The sequence below is a fragment of the Neoarius graeffei genome, chromosome 5 (genome assembly GCF_027579695.1).
Source record: "Neoarius graeffei isolate fNeoGra1 chromosome 5, fNeoGra1.pri, whole genome shotgun sequence".
Lineage (NCBI taxonomy): Eukaryota > Metazoa > Chordata > Actinopteri > Siluriformes > Ariidae > Neoarius > Neoarius graeffei.
The window spans coordinates 85039448-85060705 of NC_083573.1; the positions used below are offsets into that span (position 1 = coordinate 85039448).

General features: G+C 42.8%; 1 protein-coding gene across 5 annotated transcripts in view; it reads right to left on the bottom strand.

Moving 5' to 3' along the window:
* pard3aa (par-3 family cell polarity regulator alpha, a) overlaps window positions 1-21258 on the bottom strand; it is a 1023559-nt gene that overhangs the window by 572863 nt on the left and 429438 nt on the right. For 4 of the 5 annotated variants that reach the window (XM_060922479.1, XM_060922478.1, XM_060922482.1 and 1 more), the window contains exon 5: window positions 18302-18439. The exons of the other annotated variant lie outside the window; for it this stretch is intronic. In XM_060922479.1, coding sequence (XP_060778462.1) covers window positions 18302-18439 — 138 coding nt within the window. The remainder of the gene's footprint in view (window positions 1-18301; window positions 18440-21258) is intronic. 5 annotated transcript variants of the gene reach the window in all.

Sequence of the window (21258 nt, forward strand, 5' to 3'; positions counted from 1 at the left end):
GTCCCTTTTCCATTGCATTCTCTATTACTGCGCTCCGCTGCTTCTCCAACCGAATGACATGCTCACCTACCGTATGTTGTCACGGTTCACACTTGGGGGTGGGGAGGGATGGACGCAATATTTTGGTTCCAGCTGGGAACCAACTTTTCAGTTTCTGAACTAATTTATTTTTGGTTAAAATGATTTGAACTGTTCAAAATTTGGTGCACGAACAAGACTAGAACCTGTTCCCTGTTGGTCAAAAAGGGGATATGGGAGATAAAGTATATCTAGGTCATTTTTATTTATTATGTACCTACTTATTTACACTTAGTGCCATTTATCACTTATAAGGGATGGATGGATGGATGGATGGATGGATGGATGCGGAGGTGATTATAGGAAATCATGCGCTGATTGGTCAAGAAATTCAGACTATTTCTCAATAATCACCTCGAGCGACTCGGCAAAATGGCAGCCGATCGCTTCATCACCGTAAGTGAGGAAGAATTACAAATGATGAACGTAAATCCTGTTCCTAAAAGCATGAAAGATGCTATGAAGTTTGGTCTAAAACTATTCCAAGGTAAAGTGGAATTGTGATTTATTTTATCCATTTCAAAACAAGGTATTTTATGTGACTCAGAGTAGATAAGTGACAAGTTATTACATTTGTTATTACAAATGTTATTACATTTGCATGCCGCTTTTGAAGTTTGAAATAAACTCATCTCATCTCATCATCTCTAGCCGCTTTATCCTGTTCTACAGGGTCGCAGGCAAGCTGGAGCCTATCCCAGCTGACTACGGGCGAAAGGCGGGGTACACCCTGGACAAGTCGCCAGTTCATCACAGGGCTGACACATAGACACAGACAACCATTCACACTCACATTCACACCTACGCTCAATTTAGAGTCACCAGTTAACCTAACCTGCATGTCTTTGGACTGTGGGGGAAACCGGAGCACCCGGAGGAAACCCACGCGGAGAACATGCAAACTCCACACAGAAAGGCCCTCGCCGGCCACGGGGCTCGAACCCGGACCTTCTTGCTGTGAGGCGACAGCGCTAACCACTACACCACCGTGCTGCCCACATAGCAACCCATGTCAAAAAGGCCATTTCCACAGCATGAAGTATTTGTCAGTTCAATTCATTCTGTTTTTATAGTGCTTTTAGTGAGTGTTAAAGTATTTGTGATTACAGCAATAGCTTCTACATGCTACAAGTCTCTAGTATCTAGGTGAGATTAGCCACTTAAGCAGGAAGGTTAATCATCGACAGAGGCAGTTTATGGAAAGTGGATATTCCAATGAGTTTCAGTGAACACATCGCTCCATCAGTCCGTACTGTTGGTTCTGAAGTAATCTCACTATTTTCCAGTGGATTATGTTCTTTTTTTGGTTGTTAATACCAAGTACACACAGCATCTACTGAAGCCCTGCTGCAGCTGAGGTGTGGACAAAATGAAAAGTAATGAGATAAATAGGGAAAGAGAGTGTGCAAAAAAAAAAAAAAAGAGAAGCAAGATTTAGTGGAGCATTTGTGTGGAAGCTGGCCGACATCTTTTAAACACTCGCCAGTGTACTTCCACAAAAACAAACTGCAAATGTAATTGGGTTCAGTCATTTACAAGGATAAATGGAGGGAATTGGAGTGCGTGTGTGAGAGTGTGTGTGTGTGTGTGGGGGGGGGGGGGGTGCAGGTCTTCTAGCAGTGAAAAAACAAAGCAGCTAGTTAATTAAGGGAAAACTGGGCTTCAGCATGGGCCGCTCTGAGGGAGCTTCTCTCTAGCGGGCTGCCATTTGCACTGTGAATAATCACTGCGCGCGCACGCGTGTGTGTCGAAGTCTTTCAATGGAGTATAGAAATAAAGGATTTTTGCCATTTTTATTTTCAAAAGACGCGGCTCGGTGGTGTAGTGGTTAGCGCTGTCGCCTCACAGCAAGAAGGTCCGGGTTCGAGCCCCGTGGCCGGCGAGGGCCTTTCTGTGCGGAGTTTGCATGTTCTCCCCGTGTCCGCGTGGGTTTCCTCCGGGTGCTCCGGTTTCCCCCACAGTCCAAAGACATGCAGGTTAGGTTAACTGGTGACTCTAAATTGACCGTAGGTGTGAATGTGAGTGTGAATGGTTGTCTGTGTCTATGTGTCAGCCCTGTGATGACCTGGCGACTTGTCCAGGGTGTACCCCGCCTTTCGCCCGTAGTCAGCTGGGATAGGCTCCAGCTTGCCTGCAACCCTGTAGAACAGGATAAAGCGGCTACAGATAATGAGATGAGAAATTTTACACTGCTCAACATTAAGCCCATTCAGTTTCATTTGCCTAGACTATGTACCGGTTGTTTCTGAGATATTTACATCTCAATTAATATCAAATTTTTTTAAACACCCTGTATTATTATTCTATTCAGGTTGATTTTGTGCCCTTGCAAATATTTTGCTCAAATATTCATCAAGTTGGTCAGCTTGGTAATGGCGATTCCATGAGAGATCGTACTGGGTAGAAAAACCAGATGTTCGAGCCTTAAAGTGTATATCACGGGTAAATTCAGGAGCAAGATCAGTGTAATTCTCCTATTTTATATTAAACTTTGGTCAAATATCGGTCACATTCTCTGCAATTTTTTTACCTTGCGCAATACCAGAAAAATTCAGTTGAAATCGAGCCATTTGAGGCGAATTGGTCCGCCTCTGAAAAAACTTGGCATTTGGATTTCCCGGCAAACATTGATTTTCATGACGTCGTGTGCGCGACGCCTCCTTCTGAATCCTACGTCAGCGCTGGTTCGTTTATGAGAAAACGACCTGGTGGTTTTCTGCAAATTTCTTCAACGTTATCACGTAATTATTAAAATGGTTAACAGATGCATCGTAGGAGGGTGTAGCAACACCAATCTTGATGGGATTAGTACTCATCGTTTCCCAAAAGACCGGACAATGAGAGAGAAATGGGAGCGCTTGGTCTACACAGGCTGTGCACTGAAACCGTGCAAAGCTCTCGCAGCCTGCTGGCGCTTCCGCAGGTGACGTCACGAATCTGGCTCCAGACTCCCTTGGGATTTTCCCAGACGCGTTTTGTTATTTTATTTTTTTCTGCTGTCGACAGATGGCCTTGTGCAAAATTACCCTTCTGGATGAGCATGTAAAGGGACATACTTTCATATAAAAAACACAAAATTGGTCCAGAATATGCACTTTAACACCAAAAGAACATTCAGTTGCAAGTTTGCTGATGAAATGATGTCACTACATATACAAAAAAAAAAAAAAAAAAAACTTATTATAATGTAAATATTTCTCTAACTGAAAATTGTGAGCAGACATGTCGTTTAGAGACGTATAGTGTGTGTGTGTGTATGTGACGGAGTTGTGTTCTGTTGTGTTTGTGTTTTGGAGCATACAGAGCTCATTACACTCGACTGGGCAGTTAAAGGCTGCAGTACGCCAGCGGCCCTCTGCCTGTGGGCCTACACAGCCTGCCCACCTGCTCGCAAATGCCCTCCACCAAGCCCTTTTAAACACAACACACACCCCTTTCTATAAAGAAGGAGAGAGAATAATCAGACGCTTTAAGTGACACCATGAAATCAGCCACCAAAATTACCCTTGACATCTCTTTCCATTTCTAGGATTAAAATAAATGAATAAATCCATTTTGGCTCGTCTTTCATGCTGGAAAGCAAAGCAGCACCGGAGTCCTTACAGCCTGGTGTTCTGTTTTCATCAAGCTAATTAAGGCCTGGACAAGGAGCTCAATTCATGGACAAAACCCAGGACTGTTCCAGATCTCTTTTCTTCTTTTCCTTCCTTGCTTACCTACCTACCTCACTCACGCTCAGCTCTGCGCAGTTAAGGCTCAGTTCTGGTCTGTTCACTTGACGATAAAAGGCCCAGCTGAGAAAAATGACCGGCTTTCCCTGGCTGCTAAAGCCTGGGACCAATCAGAACATCAGAAAATGAGGAAAAATAGTCGTCACTGGGCAATCAGAATGACTGACAGCACTACCGCTTTAGCGCCTTGATTAACACAGTCCTGTCTATTGAAGTAAACTTTATATAATGGATTATTTAGGCACAGCAATAGCAACCAGGTCAATGTCTACCAAGGCTGTGTGTTTAAGTAATGGATGTTCTGGCACTGAGGATTCAATGAATAAGGCTTTTTAACTGAGCTGTTATAACTCAAGGTGAACAGGCACTTGGAGTGCTTCAGTCAAGGCCAGAATGCAGCGCTTAGTATTGAACACAAGCCCACATGAAAACGTCAATACGCATTCACTACGCTCGCACTACAATACACGGCTGCCGTTCAACAATTTCAACACGTTCACCAAAACAAAAATACCTCCCCTTCAACAAAAAAAGTCAAAGCCTGGACAAGGGCAGGGAGAGAATATTTTTCACGTGCTGATATCCAGTCTCACGTTTTATCCGAATATGTCCAAGTGTTCCACAAATTTTGAAGTTACATGACAATGATTGACAGCATGTTCGATAACAGAAACACACGGCTGGACATCAAAAGTCCTGAATAAATTCAGGAATTATTTCATTCGTGTTGTGATTCAAGAACCAAGTCAGAGTTGATACGTGCGCTCCTTTGAGAGCGAAGGATGGGACACAGTACGGCCCGTTTCTGCCCAGCTCAGGGCCACGTCTAAATCAGAAACAACTGGAGCCACAAAACCCAATTTCATGAACAAATCTGGTGAAATAACGTGTTGCTTCAGAGCTGGAATTAATCTCAGGTCTATTATTTTCCACACAGCAGAAAATCACTAATGTGTACCAAATGTGTCTCACTGAAGGCCAAAAATCGGCCACGTCCTTTCCAGCAGAAACCGATGGTATATTGCCACAAATTATGTCTAATTTATACCTGTAAATTTTTTCTCACTTGTATCCAACGTCAAAAAAAAGTTACATACATTCAAGTTACGGCACTATCGGGGGCCTACGGACACTACGCTTTACCATATTACTTTGCGTTTGTGATAAAGAAATGCTATAAATATACTTGTAAGGACAAATTTATTGACAGAAATTGATTTGGTATGTAAAATCAGTCATGTTAAGAGCACAGAACAACAATATCTTCCCCATTACTGAAAAGACTGCTCTCCGCTAATATATGTACTGAAACCATATACATGTTATTTACCAGCTGGGAGGTCCGTATGGTGAAATACCGTGACCGAGGTCTTGAAAGTACTGAGCGAGGCCCTCTGGGCCGAGGTCAGTATTCAAGGCCGAGGTCACGGTATTTCACCATACGGACCAACCTTAAGCTGGTAAATAATATATTTATTTTTTCTTTACCAAATTCTAACAGAAAACGAGAGCGCCTGAAAAGGAAAACCGAGCCGCCATTTTGAATCCTCATTCACGGCTGTAATGCAAATTACTTCCTCCTCGGTATACAAGTGCACTTCCATGGCAGGAAAAAAACTACATTTTGCCGCCTATGTCGTCCCCTATTTATACAAATAGGAGTCATTCAGGATTCAGCCATGTTTTTGCTCGGCGTTAGCAAGTTACAGGTTTTTAGCTTTCTCCTGAAATGTTTTCTTTTATTTCTTCTTTCTCAGGGGAGTAAAACTCGCTTTCGCTGTGAACACTGTCGTTATCGCTATCCATGCTGTAAAATTAATGGTATTATGCTAAGAAATGCTGGCAAAAATTTATAAGATTTTTGATAATCTTATAAATAAAAAGATAAAGGTTGACAAAAAAATGCTACTACGTTTGTTGTTGTTGTGAACGAACGAGTTGCCAGAGGTCCGTAACCGGGGTCCGTATCGTAGGATACGGACCTGCTCGCTAGCCAATCAGAGCGCAGGATTTGATGAAAACCGCACCGCGAAAAAAAAACCCCTCTTCCTCGTAAGAAGCCAGTAAACCACTCAAACACCTGAAATTTGTCATTAATGTACATTTGTCTTATCATTTATATCTCTACAATGATATTTAAATTTATATTCCAATCTAGTTGAATTCAAAGAATGATTTTTATGGTTTGAAAAATATTACTGCCAAGGGGCTACGGATGCTACAAGGTAGTCAGTTACAACTCCCGGCTATTTTGAATTGTTTTCAAAGCATTTATTAGCTTATAAAGGATGCGTTTCATGTTCTGATTAACAATATTCAGGTCTACGATTTTTTTAAAAGCAATACTATCCCAATACTTTGTTTTAACTCGAGCAAGATCAGAATTCTCAGCACGTGGCGTTTTGAACTGTAATTAAATCGTCCAAATATCATGAAAAAAAGTTCCTTGTGTATTTGTTTCTGTGTCACATACAGAGAAAATGAATGATTTTTCCTGATTATTTCAATAAGTTGCCTCTAGCTTATGTAATTGACTCTTTGTATGAGATAACATGGGGCCTACGGACACTACAGGTGGGCTACGGACCCTACAGGTGGGCTACGGACCCTACAGGTGGGCTACGGACCCTACAGGTGGGCTAATCGTCCTGCATTTTGTAATTCAGCAAGACATTCCAAGTACCAAATAGACATAGTGTTGTTACTAAAGACCCTTTATAGTTATTGTACTGAGCTCGTTGTACGTCTGTCAGCATTGTGTACGGAGGGGCCTACGGACACTACGGAGATTTTTGTCATTTTGACACACCATTTTGAATCATACCTCAGTCGTATTAGGAAGTTATATTGCGAACATGTTTGTTTTTTTCCATCTGGATACTTTGTAGATGAGAAATTCATTATAAACTAGATATTAAATGCAAATTTGAAATCATGAGCTTGATAAACTTGACAGAAAATATCTCAATACTAAATCTGTCACACTGCAGACACTTCATGCGCGGTCCAACAAGATGCATATTTTGCGACAAAATGGTGTACTCCAGCCTGAAAGATGAAGAAATATGATATGCTAACACAAACTGTGCATCCAATAAATTGAAATCATATTATAATCACCATACAGAAGATGTACAATTTTCCTCATTGAAAAAAATGAGACGAAAAAAAAAATCCATGAAATTGCAGCAATTTTGACCCACGTTCATTGCCGTGAAATTTTTATGACTGCAGATATCAACGTGCGGTTTTCGACATCTGATAGTCCTTGCGGTACTTTATCTGAAAACACGCAAACGCTACAGTTATTTGGTTTCTATAATTCTGAAATGCGTGCATAACATTGTCAAACATGAAATGGCTCACATTAATGATTTTCTGCTGAGGGTTTCATATCTCGCACCAATCTGGAACTCAGGACTGCTAGCATCGCCATGACAACAACACTACATCATTATCCAACATCTTAGAATATACCAAGATAGACCAAGGTAATTCATCTCTATGGGAACAAAAGTGGAACAGTTACGGTCTCAGAAGTCAGTGTCACAAACTCGTTTTTTTTTTTTTTTTTTTGCTGAGGCGGTTGAGAAGCCGTATAGCTGCATGTCCTGAAACAAAGTCGATCTTTCCCGGAAACAGCCTGCTGAAGAAATACCGCTGTGGTCTCACAATGATCACAGGTAACCACGAATATACTGTAAATCCCCCTAAATACCCTTTAACCCTCCCAGAGAGAAATAACGACCAACGTTTGGTGAAATCCATGCACCTCCTCGTTGACTTTAAAGGAACAGTCCACCGTATTTCCATAATGAAATATGCTCTTACCTGAATTGAGACGAGCTGCTCCGTACCTGTCCGAGCTTTGCGCGACCTCCCAGTCAGTCAGACGCAGTCAGACGCGCTGTCACTCCTGTTAGCAATGTAGCTAGGCTCAGTATGGCCAACGGTATTTTTTGGGGCTGTAGTTAGATGTGACCAAACTCTTCCGCGTTTTTCCTGTTTACATAGGTTTATATGACCAGTGATATGAAACAAGTTCAGTTACACAAATTGAAACGTAGCGATTTTCTATGCTATGGAAAGTCCACACTATAACGACAGGCGTACTAACACCTTCTGCACGCTTCGGCAGCGCATTGATACGGAGCTCAGATATCAATGCGCTGCCGAAGCGCGCAGAAAGTGTTAGTACGCCTGTCATTATAGTGCCGACTTTCCATAGCATAGAAAATCGCCACGTTTCAATTTGTGTAACTGAACTTGTTTCATATCACTGGTCATATAAACCTATGTAAACAGGAAAAACGCGGAAGAGTTTGGTCGCATCTAACTACAGCCCCAAAAAATACCGTTGGCCGTGCTGAGCCTAGCTACATTGCTAACAGGAGTGACAGAGCGTCTGACTGACTGGGAGGTCGCGCAAAGCTCGGATAGGTACGGAGCAGCTCGTCTCAATTCAGGTAAGAGCATATTTCATTATGGAAATACGGTGGACTGTTCCTTTAATGGAGCGCTGGATCATTCTGGTCTGCAAAAAAGGGGATCGGTGCCCCTCCTCCTTCCAAAAGCTTCGCCTCAATCTGCTCTAGCGTTATATTCTTTTTTTTTTTTTTTTGGCCGGGCACCACCTGAACTGATAATCACATCAGTCAATCACATGGGAAGCCATGGCCTCATGGTTAGAGAACTATGTTTGAAGCCAAAAGGTTGCTGGTTCGATTCCCTGGACCAGCAGGACTGGCTAAAGTACCTTTGAGCAAGGCAACAAACCCCCAACTGCTCCGGCAAGAGTCGTGGCATACCTCGTGTCTGATTAGCCGAAGAAAATCGGATGATTATATTCATTACTAGTAAAATAAGACGTGAACAGTAATGGCAGTTTTAGTATCGTTAAAAATGGGTCAAAATCGGAGCTAAAGTGAACGTGAGATGCTACACACTCAGAACGAATAGCTACAAGCAACAAAAACATGCATCTTTCATCTTAATCATCATCTCTGTAAGGATTTGGGTTTCAGTAGGGAAAAGATGTTTTCAAATTCAGAAATAAAACCAGTCTCATCCTCAAAGGGTTTTTTTTTTTAAAACACGCGCACCAGAAAATTCCCATCATCTATTACATCAAAAGATGTACGTGTTTGGATGGAAATGTGGATGGATCCTTTTTTAAAAACACAGTTGTGTATTACCTCTGGGATTTTATCTATATGTAAATACAGAGAAGGCAGCTGAAACAAGAAACTGATGTGCCTCCAGGTGTTTTAAATCCATCTGGGAGCTTTTACTGAGACACATTTACAAGATGTTCTTAGGCATCGTCTCAGTGCGGGAAACGCAGAATGGAAGAACTTGAGGGGCATGGAGAATATTTTCGTACCATTTTATTTTACGGCATATTTTGCTCTGTGCAACATGACTATGATAGCTCTGATTAATTCTTTGGATTACGGGCGCGGTCCCACAACACCGATAACTATAACTCTACCTATAACTCCAACTCTGACCATCCTTCTGCCTGAATTTAGTTCCAGTCTGGAGCAGAAACGCCACAACTATAATCCCGACTATAATATCGCTTGGTCCTGACACTCAGGGAAATAAACGCATGCAACTTAGGAATAGTCATGGAAGTTTTTTCCAAGTAGTAGCACATTATTCTGGATCGTACTGTACAGCTTGGAGTCCAAAACAACCCACTCCGGCGGTTGATATAATACGGATAGGACACGGACTACGGAAATATAATTTTTAAAAAAAAGGATACGGATTTTAACACGGATGCTAATAATTTACGGATTGGTCACGGACGTTTCAGTATATTACCTGACTGATTACCGATTTCATACATCATGGATAAAAAATTAAGAAGTCTAAAACAATTAAATCTTTGGATGGCTGAAGTTCATAATGAAAATATCTTACCTGCATTTATTTAATTTACTACTGATATTTCATGGAAAATCACATACCCGTAAATAAAAGATCTGTGCTTTGTATTATATTTTTTATTTTCCCTGAATCCATGATGCAACAAGGATGTACAAAGATGCCCTGGGGGAAAAATAGGACGTGCTCAGACATCACATGTAAACAGTTACCTGATTGGTCAGATGTTTTATCGGATCAGGTCCAGGCCGGGAAAAATCGTTCCAGAAGCAACCTCAGTGATACGGATAAACCCAGACCTGGGCTATAGGTATCGTTATTGATCTGGTGTGAGCACCAATCTCAAACTGCAGGGGACTGATTTATTTATAATTATCATTATAGTCGGAGTTATAGTTATCGGTATTGTGGAACCGGGCCTTAATTCGATCCAGGTTTCGCTTGACATGGATCAATCATTCGGGTGAAGTCAAAGCGGTTTCTACAAAACATACACGGAAAATCTGCAATTTGCATTAGAATCAGGGCTTTGAACCGGTTCAAGGAACGAAAACGAAAACCGGGAACTTGTTCTATTTCACATGGAACAGAAACGAAACCAGAAACTTTATTATTTTTTATGTTCCGGAACAGAAACGCTTATTAAAAATAATGGTAACCGGTTAATACCGGTTTTTATTTCGTTCCTCAAAGTTTCCGTAGCCTACAAATAAAAAAGTAATTCTTCTCCTGCGCAAGTTTCTATAACCCGCTGGGGTTCACTTCCTGTGTGACGTTCGCTGACTGAATGGAGAGAGCGGGAGGGTGGACTACTATCACGTCTCCACATCTTAAATAAGAGGTAAATATTGCAGTCTATCGTTATTCAAAAACGTCAATTTCAAACACGATATCAATATTTGTCCACGTTAATGAGAGGCTCGCGAACATTAAATGACGTTAACCTCTGTTAGCCTATCAATGCATAGGGCCTGACTAGCCTTTGGTAACACACTAAACGAATTATCTGTCATTTTTGGCACTTTTTCTGTTTGTGTAGATGGGAAGACATATTGAGAATCCAAATCGCCAACATTTGAAATAATAATTGTTTTGAATTATTTCTTGTCTTATTTAATGAAGGTTGTAATAGAATTAGCCTACATTTGGCTTAAGCTGGATGAGACAGAGACATAATTTTATAGCCATTTGTTAAACAGCTGACAGGGAACGTAATTAACCGTTCCGGGAACGAAATGTTTTTGTTCTAACCGGTTCGGGAACGTCTATTTAATGGTGGAACCCAAAACCGGAAACGTTAAAATTCCGTTTCTGTTCGGAACGAACCAATAGGAAAAAAATTCTGGTTCAAAGCCCTGATTAGAATGCGTCTTCTTTGCCCAAGACATCCAGCATCATTACTTTTTTTTTTAATGTAAAGGGTCTATAGAAGTCCTTCCAACTCTGTTGGACGCCACAGGATGCATTTCACGGATGTTGTGAAACCTGAAATGGGAAGTAACCTAACAAGTTCAACATGACGCTTAGCCAGCAGGATCGGATTACTCAGACACACATTGGTGCCCAAGTCCTAGTTCAACTGTTTCCAGGTGGACCAGAGATCAGGGCCTGAGATCAATCCACCAGGGTTTGAAAAGAGCTTAAACACAAACTCTCCATGTCAGCAATCCAGTAGGCCAGGAGAAAAAACGTCCAAGCGTGAAAACAATCTTCAATCAACTCGGACACCTTCACACAACTCTCAATCCTACTCCCTGGACGTGAAATCATGGCCACAGAAGCATTCTGTATCCTTTACACACACCCACACTACAGAGCCTGCAGCTGCAAATGACCCAGAAGCTTCACTACCTGCCTCCCTTCACAGTCAACCTGCGTGTCCATTACGCACTCATTACACAGAGTGTCCTCAGGCTCTTCCACACACCCGCGTACACGTGCGTATAGAAACTATTGCAGCATGCCCCTTATTCCTCACTGCATCACTCTTCAACATACGCAACAAACTATTTTTTCTTACATCATTAAAGTGCAATGCGATGCAAAGCGATGATCCGGTGTGGTGTACACGTCTTTCCTCTTCTCGACGTGACTCCAGCCCCTGACATCTGCTTTTCCACATTCCCAGTCTGGGCAGAATTATTTAGCACAGTGAATATCTGTGTGAAACTTTTTATACCCACTGTATTCAACTCCCAGAACGAGATACCTGTACCCTGATGATGATCCTTACGTAGCACGTACTACAGTAGGGCGGCACTGTCGTGTAGTGGTTCACAGCAAGAAGGTTCTGGGTTCGAACCCAGCGGCCGGTGAGGGCCTTTCTGTGTGGAGTTTGCATGTTCTCCCCGTGTCTGTGTGGGTTTCCCCCACTGTCCAAAGACATGCGGTTAGGTTAATACCGTATGGGACGGCCTTGGGCTGAGCTGCCCTTGAGCGAGGCACCGAACTCCTGGCTGCTCCCTCCCCGGGCGCTGTTAGCTCATTGCTCACGTGTGTGTGTTCACTGCTTCAGATGGGTTAAATGCAGAGAGGAAATTTCACAAGTGTGTGATGAATAAAGTTATGCTTTCTTTCTTTCTTCACTGCTGTTTGAGCCAACTTGTCCCTGTTTCCGTTTCAGAGTACACCATGCGCGTTTTGGCTGCCGCTTCTTACCGGAGCTTTTCATTTTTCTGTTTTTGTGTAGTTTGATGTTTGTTCGAGTGTTTTGTCCGCCGGTTGTGGCGTAGCTCCAGAACCAGTTTTGGCGTCGGTTTCCTTCAGGCTGTGGGCGATGTCTGTGCTCCTCACGATGGGCTGCAATGAGCTCGTTGCTCTTTTTAAACATCGGGGTTGTCCAGTACTCTGTGAGGTGCGGTGTTCCGAGCGATGTTGCCTGGTGGCATAACCGGATTTTATCTTCATGCACCTGGTGGGACTGTGGTAGCGACGCCATTGGAAATACATCCTGACCTCCTTTTGATGGACTTTTTTTTCCCTTTCCCCCTCATTGTAAAGTGACCTTGGGTGTGAGAAAGGCGCTATATAAATTGAAATTATTATTACTTCTACTGACATCATCTCCCACTTCTACGTGGGGTCGATGGATTTGACGATTCTCTTCCATACTGCACCAATGCCCAGTTCTTGTCCTTTCTCTCTCAGGTCCATTCTGATACTTTCTAACCATCTTTGTTTTGGTCTTCCTCTTTTTCTTTCCACCTCCATGTCCATCACTCTTCTACCAACATGCTCCTCCTCTCCCCTCATCACAAGACCATACCACTGCAACCTCCTTTCCTGTACTTTCTCTGATATCTTCCCTGCTTTTGTTGTCCCTCTAATTCTTTCGTTTCTCATCCTGTCCCTCCTCATCACACCTCAGCATTTCCATGGTATCCAGCTTCTTCTCATGAACCTTCTTCTCAGGCCATGTTTCTGCACACTAATGCCGCTTTTCCACTACAAACGCGGCTGAGTTGGGCTGAGCCGTGCCGTGCTGAGTCGAGCTGATCGGGGCTGTTGGAGTTGCATTTCGACTACAACCGCGCTGAACCGTGCTGGCTGGAAGTGGGTGGACACATTGGGTGGAGTTATCGAAAGTGGGTGGACGTCACGTGATGTCGTTAGGCGGCGCAAACAGTGACATCAGTGACCTTTTAAGCGGTAGTCTCACGACCCGGACAGTAAACAATAAACATGGAGGACATGGAGTCGTTAGTGTTGCTGGTCTTGGTGCTGTGGCTTGTTGTCACCAACAACGCCAACAGATACTGGCAAGAGCATATAGATGAGGCGAGGCGCATAAGGCTCCAGAAATTCTCATAATTCTTCTTCTTCCGGGTTTACGGTGTTTACAGATCCCAGCGTGCTCGCGGGGCGTGTGTGGGCGTGTGAGGACACTCCTCCTCACCAATCAGTGCACAGGGGAGTGTCTCCTCACGCCCCCAGCCCCACTCGGCTCGGTTTGGCTTGCTTCAGCCCCACTCCAAAACCGTGCGAGTTTTGGGGGCTGAGCAGGGCTGAAGCGAGCTGAGTCGTGCTGTTCTGAGGTAGTCGAAACATGAGCCGTGTCAGGCTGAAGTGAGCTGAAAAAGGGTAGTGGAAAAGGGCCAAAAGTGTATACATGTCCATCTGAAAGAGGATCACATAAAAACTGGGTGGAGAAATGAAAAGTGTGACTGATTACAAATTCCGTTCACGTCCTGTTCCTCACGGACGAAAACGTTCAGCAATTGCTGACGTCCCAGTTTGCGCGTGATTTTGTCCACCCCCCACTCGCCCAACACACACGGGTGTAGATTCACGTCATGACTGGTGCTCTGATTTTTATAGGCCGTGTTGGCAGCCGCACAGTTTTCCTTCATAATCGATCAACTTTTGCCGACACATGCTGTTTTTTTATTCATGTCTTTTAACAGGCTACTGTCTGTCAGTTAGGCTGCTTTTGTAAGGTTTTCATCATAGCATAAGCATCAGGGAACACGTACATCAATTTCCTCATATCTACCAGAGAAATTGAATACAATAAAGAGAGACTGTCAACTATCCAAATATTACAGGAGCCGGAATTGACCATAAGGAAAATAAGTTCAATTGTACACTTTTAATGCTCTGAACACTGTTTACATGTTCATATACAGGAAATTTTTCCTGCCCCAAGCCATCATCCTGTATAATAACTCACCTCTGTCTGACAGAGAGAGATCTGACCTCTCTGCTGTATTGTCCTGTTCACGACCCTGGTCCTCCTGTAACTTTCGCACTGCCAGAGCTTATTATCCCCCACCCAAACCAAGTTTGGTGGTGGATATAGAAACGGGTTCCGTCCATCCGGTCACGTTTTTATTTCTGGGCCATATCTTTTAAAACTACTGAAGATATCTTCATGAAACTTTGTATACATATCAAGCAACATGTGAACTGGTGCCTTTTGCTAGTTTGGATTTTTGAAGAAAAAAAAAAAGTATTTTTCAAATTTTTACATAAAAATAGATTTTGACTTAATTTCTAAGGGCGATGGTTGTTTCCGGAGCGTATATCCAAAACTATTCATGATACGGATTTGAAACTTGGTGTAGGTGTTAACAAGGTGATGGAGATGTGCCTTTTCATACGAAGACATTTTAATTTTTCATGTTTCCATGGAAACAATTTCAGGTTAGTCTTAGGGGTAGGTTTTGTTTCCGGAGCAGAACTTGAAAACTATGAATGGTACGGTCTTGTAAGTTAGTACGTGTGTTGATCAAGTAATGTATTTGTGCCTTTTGATACTAAGAAATGTGAGGAATTTTAATTTTTAGCTCACCTGGACCAAAGGTCTGGTGGGTCTATACCAGCCTTTCTCAACCGGGGTGCCACCGCTTCGTTAGGGGTGCCGTCAAAAAATTATATATTCTAACACTGTAATAAATAAAATGAATTAAAATTCCAAAAAAGCGATAGTTACACTAATGCAGATCATCGACGCCTCATGCATCATCAAAATTTGTCTCACGGCCCCCTTTCCCATGTCACGACGTCACTGCCGGGGTCGGCGTATGGTCAGCGTGACTGCGTATATTTTATATGGGGGTGCTTTGAGAATTTGCATACTTCTGAAGGGTGCCGTGACTGAAAAAAGGTTGAGAAACGCTGGTCTATACCATGGGCTGCTGAGGTCAGTGTAAAGAGGTAGGGTTGGTTTCCTGCAGCAGAACTTGAAAAATGTGACTAATATCATCTTGAAACTTGGTATAGAGTTGGTATATAGGGCTGGGGATATAGATGACTCGGTAGTCCTTTTTTTTTTTTTTTACTGTCATTACTCACTTTTGCACCATTAGAGTTTATGTTTATTTATTTATTTACCTTCCATTCAATATTGCCACTTTTGCACAGTTTTTACCTTCATTTATCACCATTCTTGTTTTTAGCACTATTATACATTCACGCACATTCACAAAGCGCATATACACTACCGTTCAAAAGTTTGGGGTCACCCAGACAATTTTGTGTTTTCCATGAAAAGTCACACTTTTATTTCCCACCATAAGTTGTAAAATGAATAGAAAATATAGTCGAGACATTTTTCTGGCCATTTTGAGCATTTAATCGACCCCACAAATGTGATGCTCCAGAAACTCAATCTGCTCAAAGGAAGGTCAGTTTTATAGCTTCTCTAAAGAGCTCAACTGTTTTCAGCTGTGCTAACATGATTGTACAAGGGTTTTCTAATCATCCATTAGCCTTCTGAGGCAATGAGCAAACACATTGTACCATTAGAACACTGGAGTGAGAGTTGCTGGAAATGGGCCTCTATACACCTATGGAGATATTGCACCAAAAACCAGACATTTGCAGCTAGAATAGTCATTTACCACATTAGCAATGTATAGAGTGCATTTCTGATTAGTTTAAAGTGATCTTCATTGAAAAGAACAGTGCTTTTCTTTCAAAAATAAGCACATTTCAAAGTGACCCCAAACTTTTGAACGGTAGTGTATAGGCTTCTTTTTTATCATTACATTTTTATCTGTATATTGTACAGTCGGCTTGTTCTTGGGATTTCTTTTAATTCTGTTTTATGCTCAACAGTGTGTCTTTTTCTCTTTTCGCATGTCTGATAACTTGCTGCTGCAACAAAACAATTTCCCAGCTTGAGATCAATAAAGTAAGTAAATCAATCAAATCAATCGGAAATCAGGCTTTCATTTATGAACACGCTCTTCTTTAATCCTGAGCTCCTTGACCGTTCGATCACTGACTATGTTCACAGCAATAATTTGCACTTCGCAGGCGGGTCTAGGCAAGATCTGGCCTTCGGACTGATAACGACGATGCTTATTCTACACCTATAAATCCCAAATAATTTCAATAATGAAGATTATTCATTGTGTGCAAGCAGCTCGGGTGTGAAGTGATGTGGCTCTTTGTGTGCGCGTGCTTCTTTCTAGCTCGGATACGTGAAATTTGGATGGTACCAGAAAAGAGATGACTAGAAATCTCTTGGAGAACAACAACTCGGAGAACAAAAATACAGAAATAACTGAGTCATTATGAACAAAGGAATGAGCCAATTGCATTAATTCCACTGCAAAGGCCTTAAATGTGGATGCGTACATAGAGTATAATACGTCGGTGTAATGCTTTAATTATCCCACCAATATTAAGATATTTCATTCATGGTTCGTTGCTCTAATGCCGATTCTACCATCAACAGATTCTTCAGATAGGGGGGAAAAAAACAAAAAGAATCTCAAGACCGATACGTGTTCCTAAAACCCTCTCGAACTTGACAGCAGGCTCCCATTAGACAAGTAGATAATTAGAATAAAATTTTATCTCATCAGCATCATTCTTCTCCCTTCCATTCAAAACATCTCTTGTGCTGTATATGAAACATGTATTACAGGCAGTGGGAAGATAGAGCCATTGACTTAATGAGGCGGCTTATTCAAAACCTATAAAACAGGCCACAACATTATGTCAATAGAATTAAGTGGCAATTAAAGGTCTGTGAGAAAATCAGCAGAGAAACATCGAACCGGAGCGTCTCACTGAAGTGGAAAGGCTGGGTCGCACTCTCCCTGAGCCAACTGTAAAATGGTAATGGCACATTAAACTGTAGATGGCATTAAAAACGCAATCGCTCATAAACGCGAGAAAGCCGAGAGGGACGATGACAGTGCACAAACCGGCCTCCGAGTTGAATTTTAAAAAGCCCATTTGCCTAAGTAGAAAAGAGAAACTAAGAAAGAGGAATAGGGGGAGTCGGGGAGCGATTGAGACACAGATCCAAGCTTAAAGAGAGACAGAGCGAGAGGTGTGTGTTTGGGGTTAGGCTTTTCTGTAACGGAGCATGGCTGAAATAAATTACACTGTCAGTTCGAGCCTGGGCCTTGACTGACTGCTTCTCCAAATCGAGCTACCAGCCGGCAGCAGCGGCTTCATATCCAGCCAGGACTCTCTCCACGCCGTGCCACAGCCTTAATGATGATGCATGAGCCGAAGAGAGCTTCTTCCACCGCAAAACACACACGTGTGCACAGCCAAATGCATGCAGGTGAGAGTGCGCGTGTAGGAGAGCAGCGGAACGGGAGGGTGAAATGAATCCTGGCAGCTCGAGAAAATCGATTGTGAAAATTAATAAGTGAATTCCCTCCAGCGTGCTCGGCGCTCCGAACGACTCAATCTCCTTTTTCGCACCTCTCCTTTTTCATTCAAGCTTCTTTATAGGTTTCAAACGCCACCCACACACACCTGAAGACGGCTCCGCCGGAGGAACCACGGGGCCGAGAGCAAGCGTGTGTCGAGAGCCAGAGAGATGGGTATTAAACGGGTTGAACGAGCCAAAACTAGCAGAAAGCTAGCACTTGTACAAGGTCACAGAAATCGTACCCTGCACTTCAGGACTCGTCGTCTGGTTATTTTTATCGTTCAGTGTTATTTTGCTCCAGGTATCTAATCTCGAGTCTCTCACTGACTTCTACAAGTGTGTGGAGTGCTATCCTGTGTTATTGGGACACAGACACTCGTCAGCGGAGATGTTATGGAGCCGAACGGCACTCCAGACGCAGAGATGCATTGTGGGAGGACGCTTGATCTTGAAGAGCTCTGATTGGTTTAGATTTCAGTACCTGCTCTTGGCGCTCGAGCCAGCGGTCCACCATGGGATGGTTGGCACTGAGAGAGGAGCGAGCGCCCTCTCTGTGGAACTGGTTGGACCATGCTGCTGTGTCACGGGGAAGACTGCGGTACCCAGCGGGTCCTTTAACCTGAAGCAACACACACACACACCATACAAAATAATTAAATGTTGTCTACAATAAATCCACTTCCATATCTCTAAATAACACTCCATTCACTCTGTACTGAGCCTTCTTCTCATTAACTGGTCCAAGATATTTGAAATTAGCATTTCGACTGCTGTGCTGAAGAAGTAGTTATCCGTATTTGACATAAAACAATAAATACGGAATACAGTAATGCCACCCGTGGCTATGACAGACACTCGCTACGCTGAGCTCTTATTATTAGCAATATTATGATTGGCAGGCCAAGAAAGCTTGTTTTGGACCCGAGCCCTACAAAGACGCGTTCGTTCCATCCAGGTCTCCGACATGCATCCGTTCCTTCCTTCGCTAATTAACTCCATTACACGCTGCTAATTCACACCGCAGCTACGGTGTTATTTCATCTGGAGGTGAAATCAAATGCCCTGAAGGCACAGGCACGTGAATTGAATCTCCGCTTTCTGGCTGTATGGAGCAAACAGACGTAAAGCAGGTTAGTTTCGCACGTCGGGGGCCTCGGCCTAGAAAGCCCACCGAGCACGGCGGCTCGTGGCTACAGACGTCTCTGCATTAAAAACAAAACCGGCTCCGGTTATAGAATCAGACGATCCACATGAGGAGTTTTGCACAAAGCAGAGGAAAAGTGATCCATATGGTTAACTGGGGCATGTGGTAATGAAAAGCAGACGGGAACGTAAGGAAACGGGTCATCATGGCTGCTGATCGTCGTCCCAGTCCTTCTCAGAGCCTCGGATCAGAAACGGAACCTGCTTATTAATTTTATGATTGTAGTAAATGACACGAATGCACAGGCACGGAGAATATAAATCGGTGGAAAAGAAGGGTGGATCTGCTGTCCGCTGTCTGTGCTACTAGCATTCATACTGAGGGCTGGAGAAAAGCAAGAAAAAGCAGAAGAGAACTCTCTCATCTCATATGGGAGGTGAGGAGTTTATAAGTCTACTCCTATTAATTAAGACACCCTCCAGACATGTGGCCGATACCTAGGGCAGCACAATTAATCGAATTTAATCGAAAATCGCGATTTTGGCTGCCACGATTAAATTAAATTAAATGAAAATCGCGATTTATTTCCATTTAAAATGCGAGCTTTGCTGTATATCTGATCAAGCACTTTTTGACCAATACTCCGCCAAACCATTAGGGGGCGAACCGACGCATGTAAGGTTTCATTACTCCGCCTAAATAAGCAAGCAAGCCAAGTGCACTGTTGCCAGATTGGGTGGTTTTAAGTGCATTTTGGCGGGTTTTGAACATATTTTGGGCTGGAAAACGTCAGCAGCATCTGGCAACACTGGCCAAGTGCGCAGAGCTTCAGTGCAGCGGTATCTTCTTCAAGGGGTGATAGCGTGAGAGTAGGTAACAGATTGAGGTGAGAGAGAAAAGCTAACTATGTCGGAACAACAGACTATTTAGCACTGGAGGCAATGCTGTGACCTGCCTTCGCTCATGTTTAAAGCCAGAGCATGTTGATAGGCTGGTCTTTCTAGCTAAAAACTTGTAGGCCTCAGTATAATGCTATGCAATTGTTGCAATTGAGTTTTCAGTTCCTTCATCCTTTGGTAATTTCTTGGATAAATTTCATTTATTTGTCATTTGGAAATCAGAATTTCTCTTTTAAATTTCATTCTGCACTGAAAGCTGTTCATATTGTTTGTTTGAATATAGTGAAATAAGATTTCCCTAACATCAAGAATAATCGTGATTAATAATCGCGATTACAATTTTGATCAAGATAATTGTGATTATCATTTTTTCCATAATCGTGCAGCCCTACCGATACCTAAACATGTGGGCGGATCTGAGGGAAAAGCATCCATTCTTTGCGCGCATGTAACGTCACGCTTATTTTCCAAACCGCAAGTCCGCCATGTTGGATGATGACAACCACCAAGATAGCGGCGCTTCACGTGTGAGCTGCTGCAGCGTTTTGTGATTTTTCTTTTGATTTCATTGCCTATTTCGTTCATGTGTGGGATATAATTGCGGTAATAATGCTACTCATGACAAACACAAACAGTTCTTCAGAATTCCCAAAATAATTAAAAATGGCGACAAAACAGATGAAGAGCCGTCCGGAGAATGCCGTGGTTCAAAAACATGCATCGTAAGGACTTAACTGAGGAAACCGCTAATTACACTCGCGTGTGTGGTGACCACTTTACCGTATATCTGGTAAGAGTCCATTGCTAATGAAAGCTCTGTTTTCTGCTGATTAAATTGAGCTTTAGCATGAACGCTCTGCTTCTCATCTTGCAGGAGCACTGTGAAACCGACGTGATAAAACAAATCCAGATTGGGTACCAACATTCAAATTAGGACACGATAAATCAAGACGAAAACTCGTCTCGCAGTATCGAGAAGCAACAGGATAAACGAAAGATCTGCCAAGAAAGCCAGATTAGAAGCAGCGCAAGCCTCAGCGAGTTTGGATACACAAGGAGAACAATGTGGGTCAAGTTTGCCAGGTGAGGTACTAGCGATGCCGTTCCAGTATCCCAGTAACTTCGTTTTACTGATGCACTTTTCTTTTTCTTCACAATATCAGGGTATTCAATCGGTGGTAATAAGGCTAAATCCTCTGTGGCCTTGACCTGTAAGTGACGTCAAAGCAAAATAGAAACCTGGATGTCGGCCATGTTGGTGGAGATACAAACGCGGGGTCAAGCGACATTCCATACAAAACAGTCACGCGTGCGCAACTCTTTGTTTTTCCGCTGCTTTAAGCCTTATGGTTGCGGTCACAACAGGACTCGTGACCGTGGCACGTTCCGATTTTT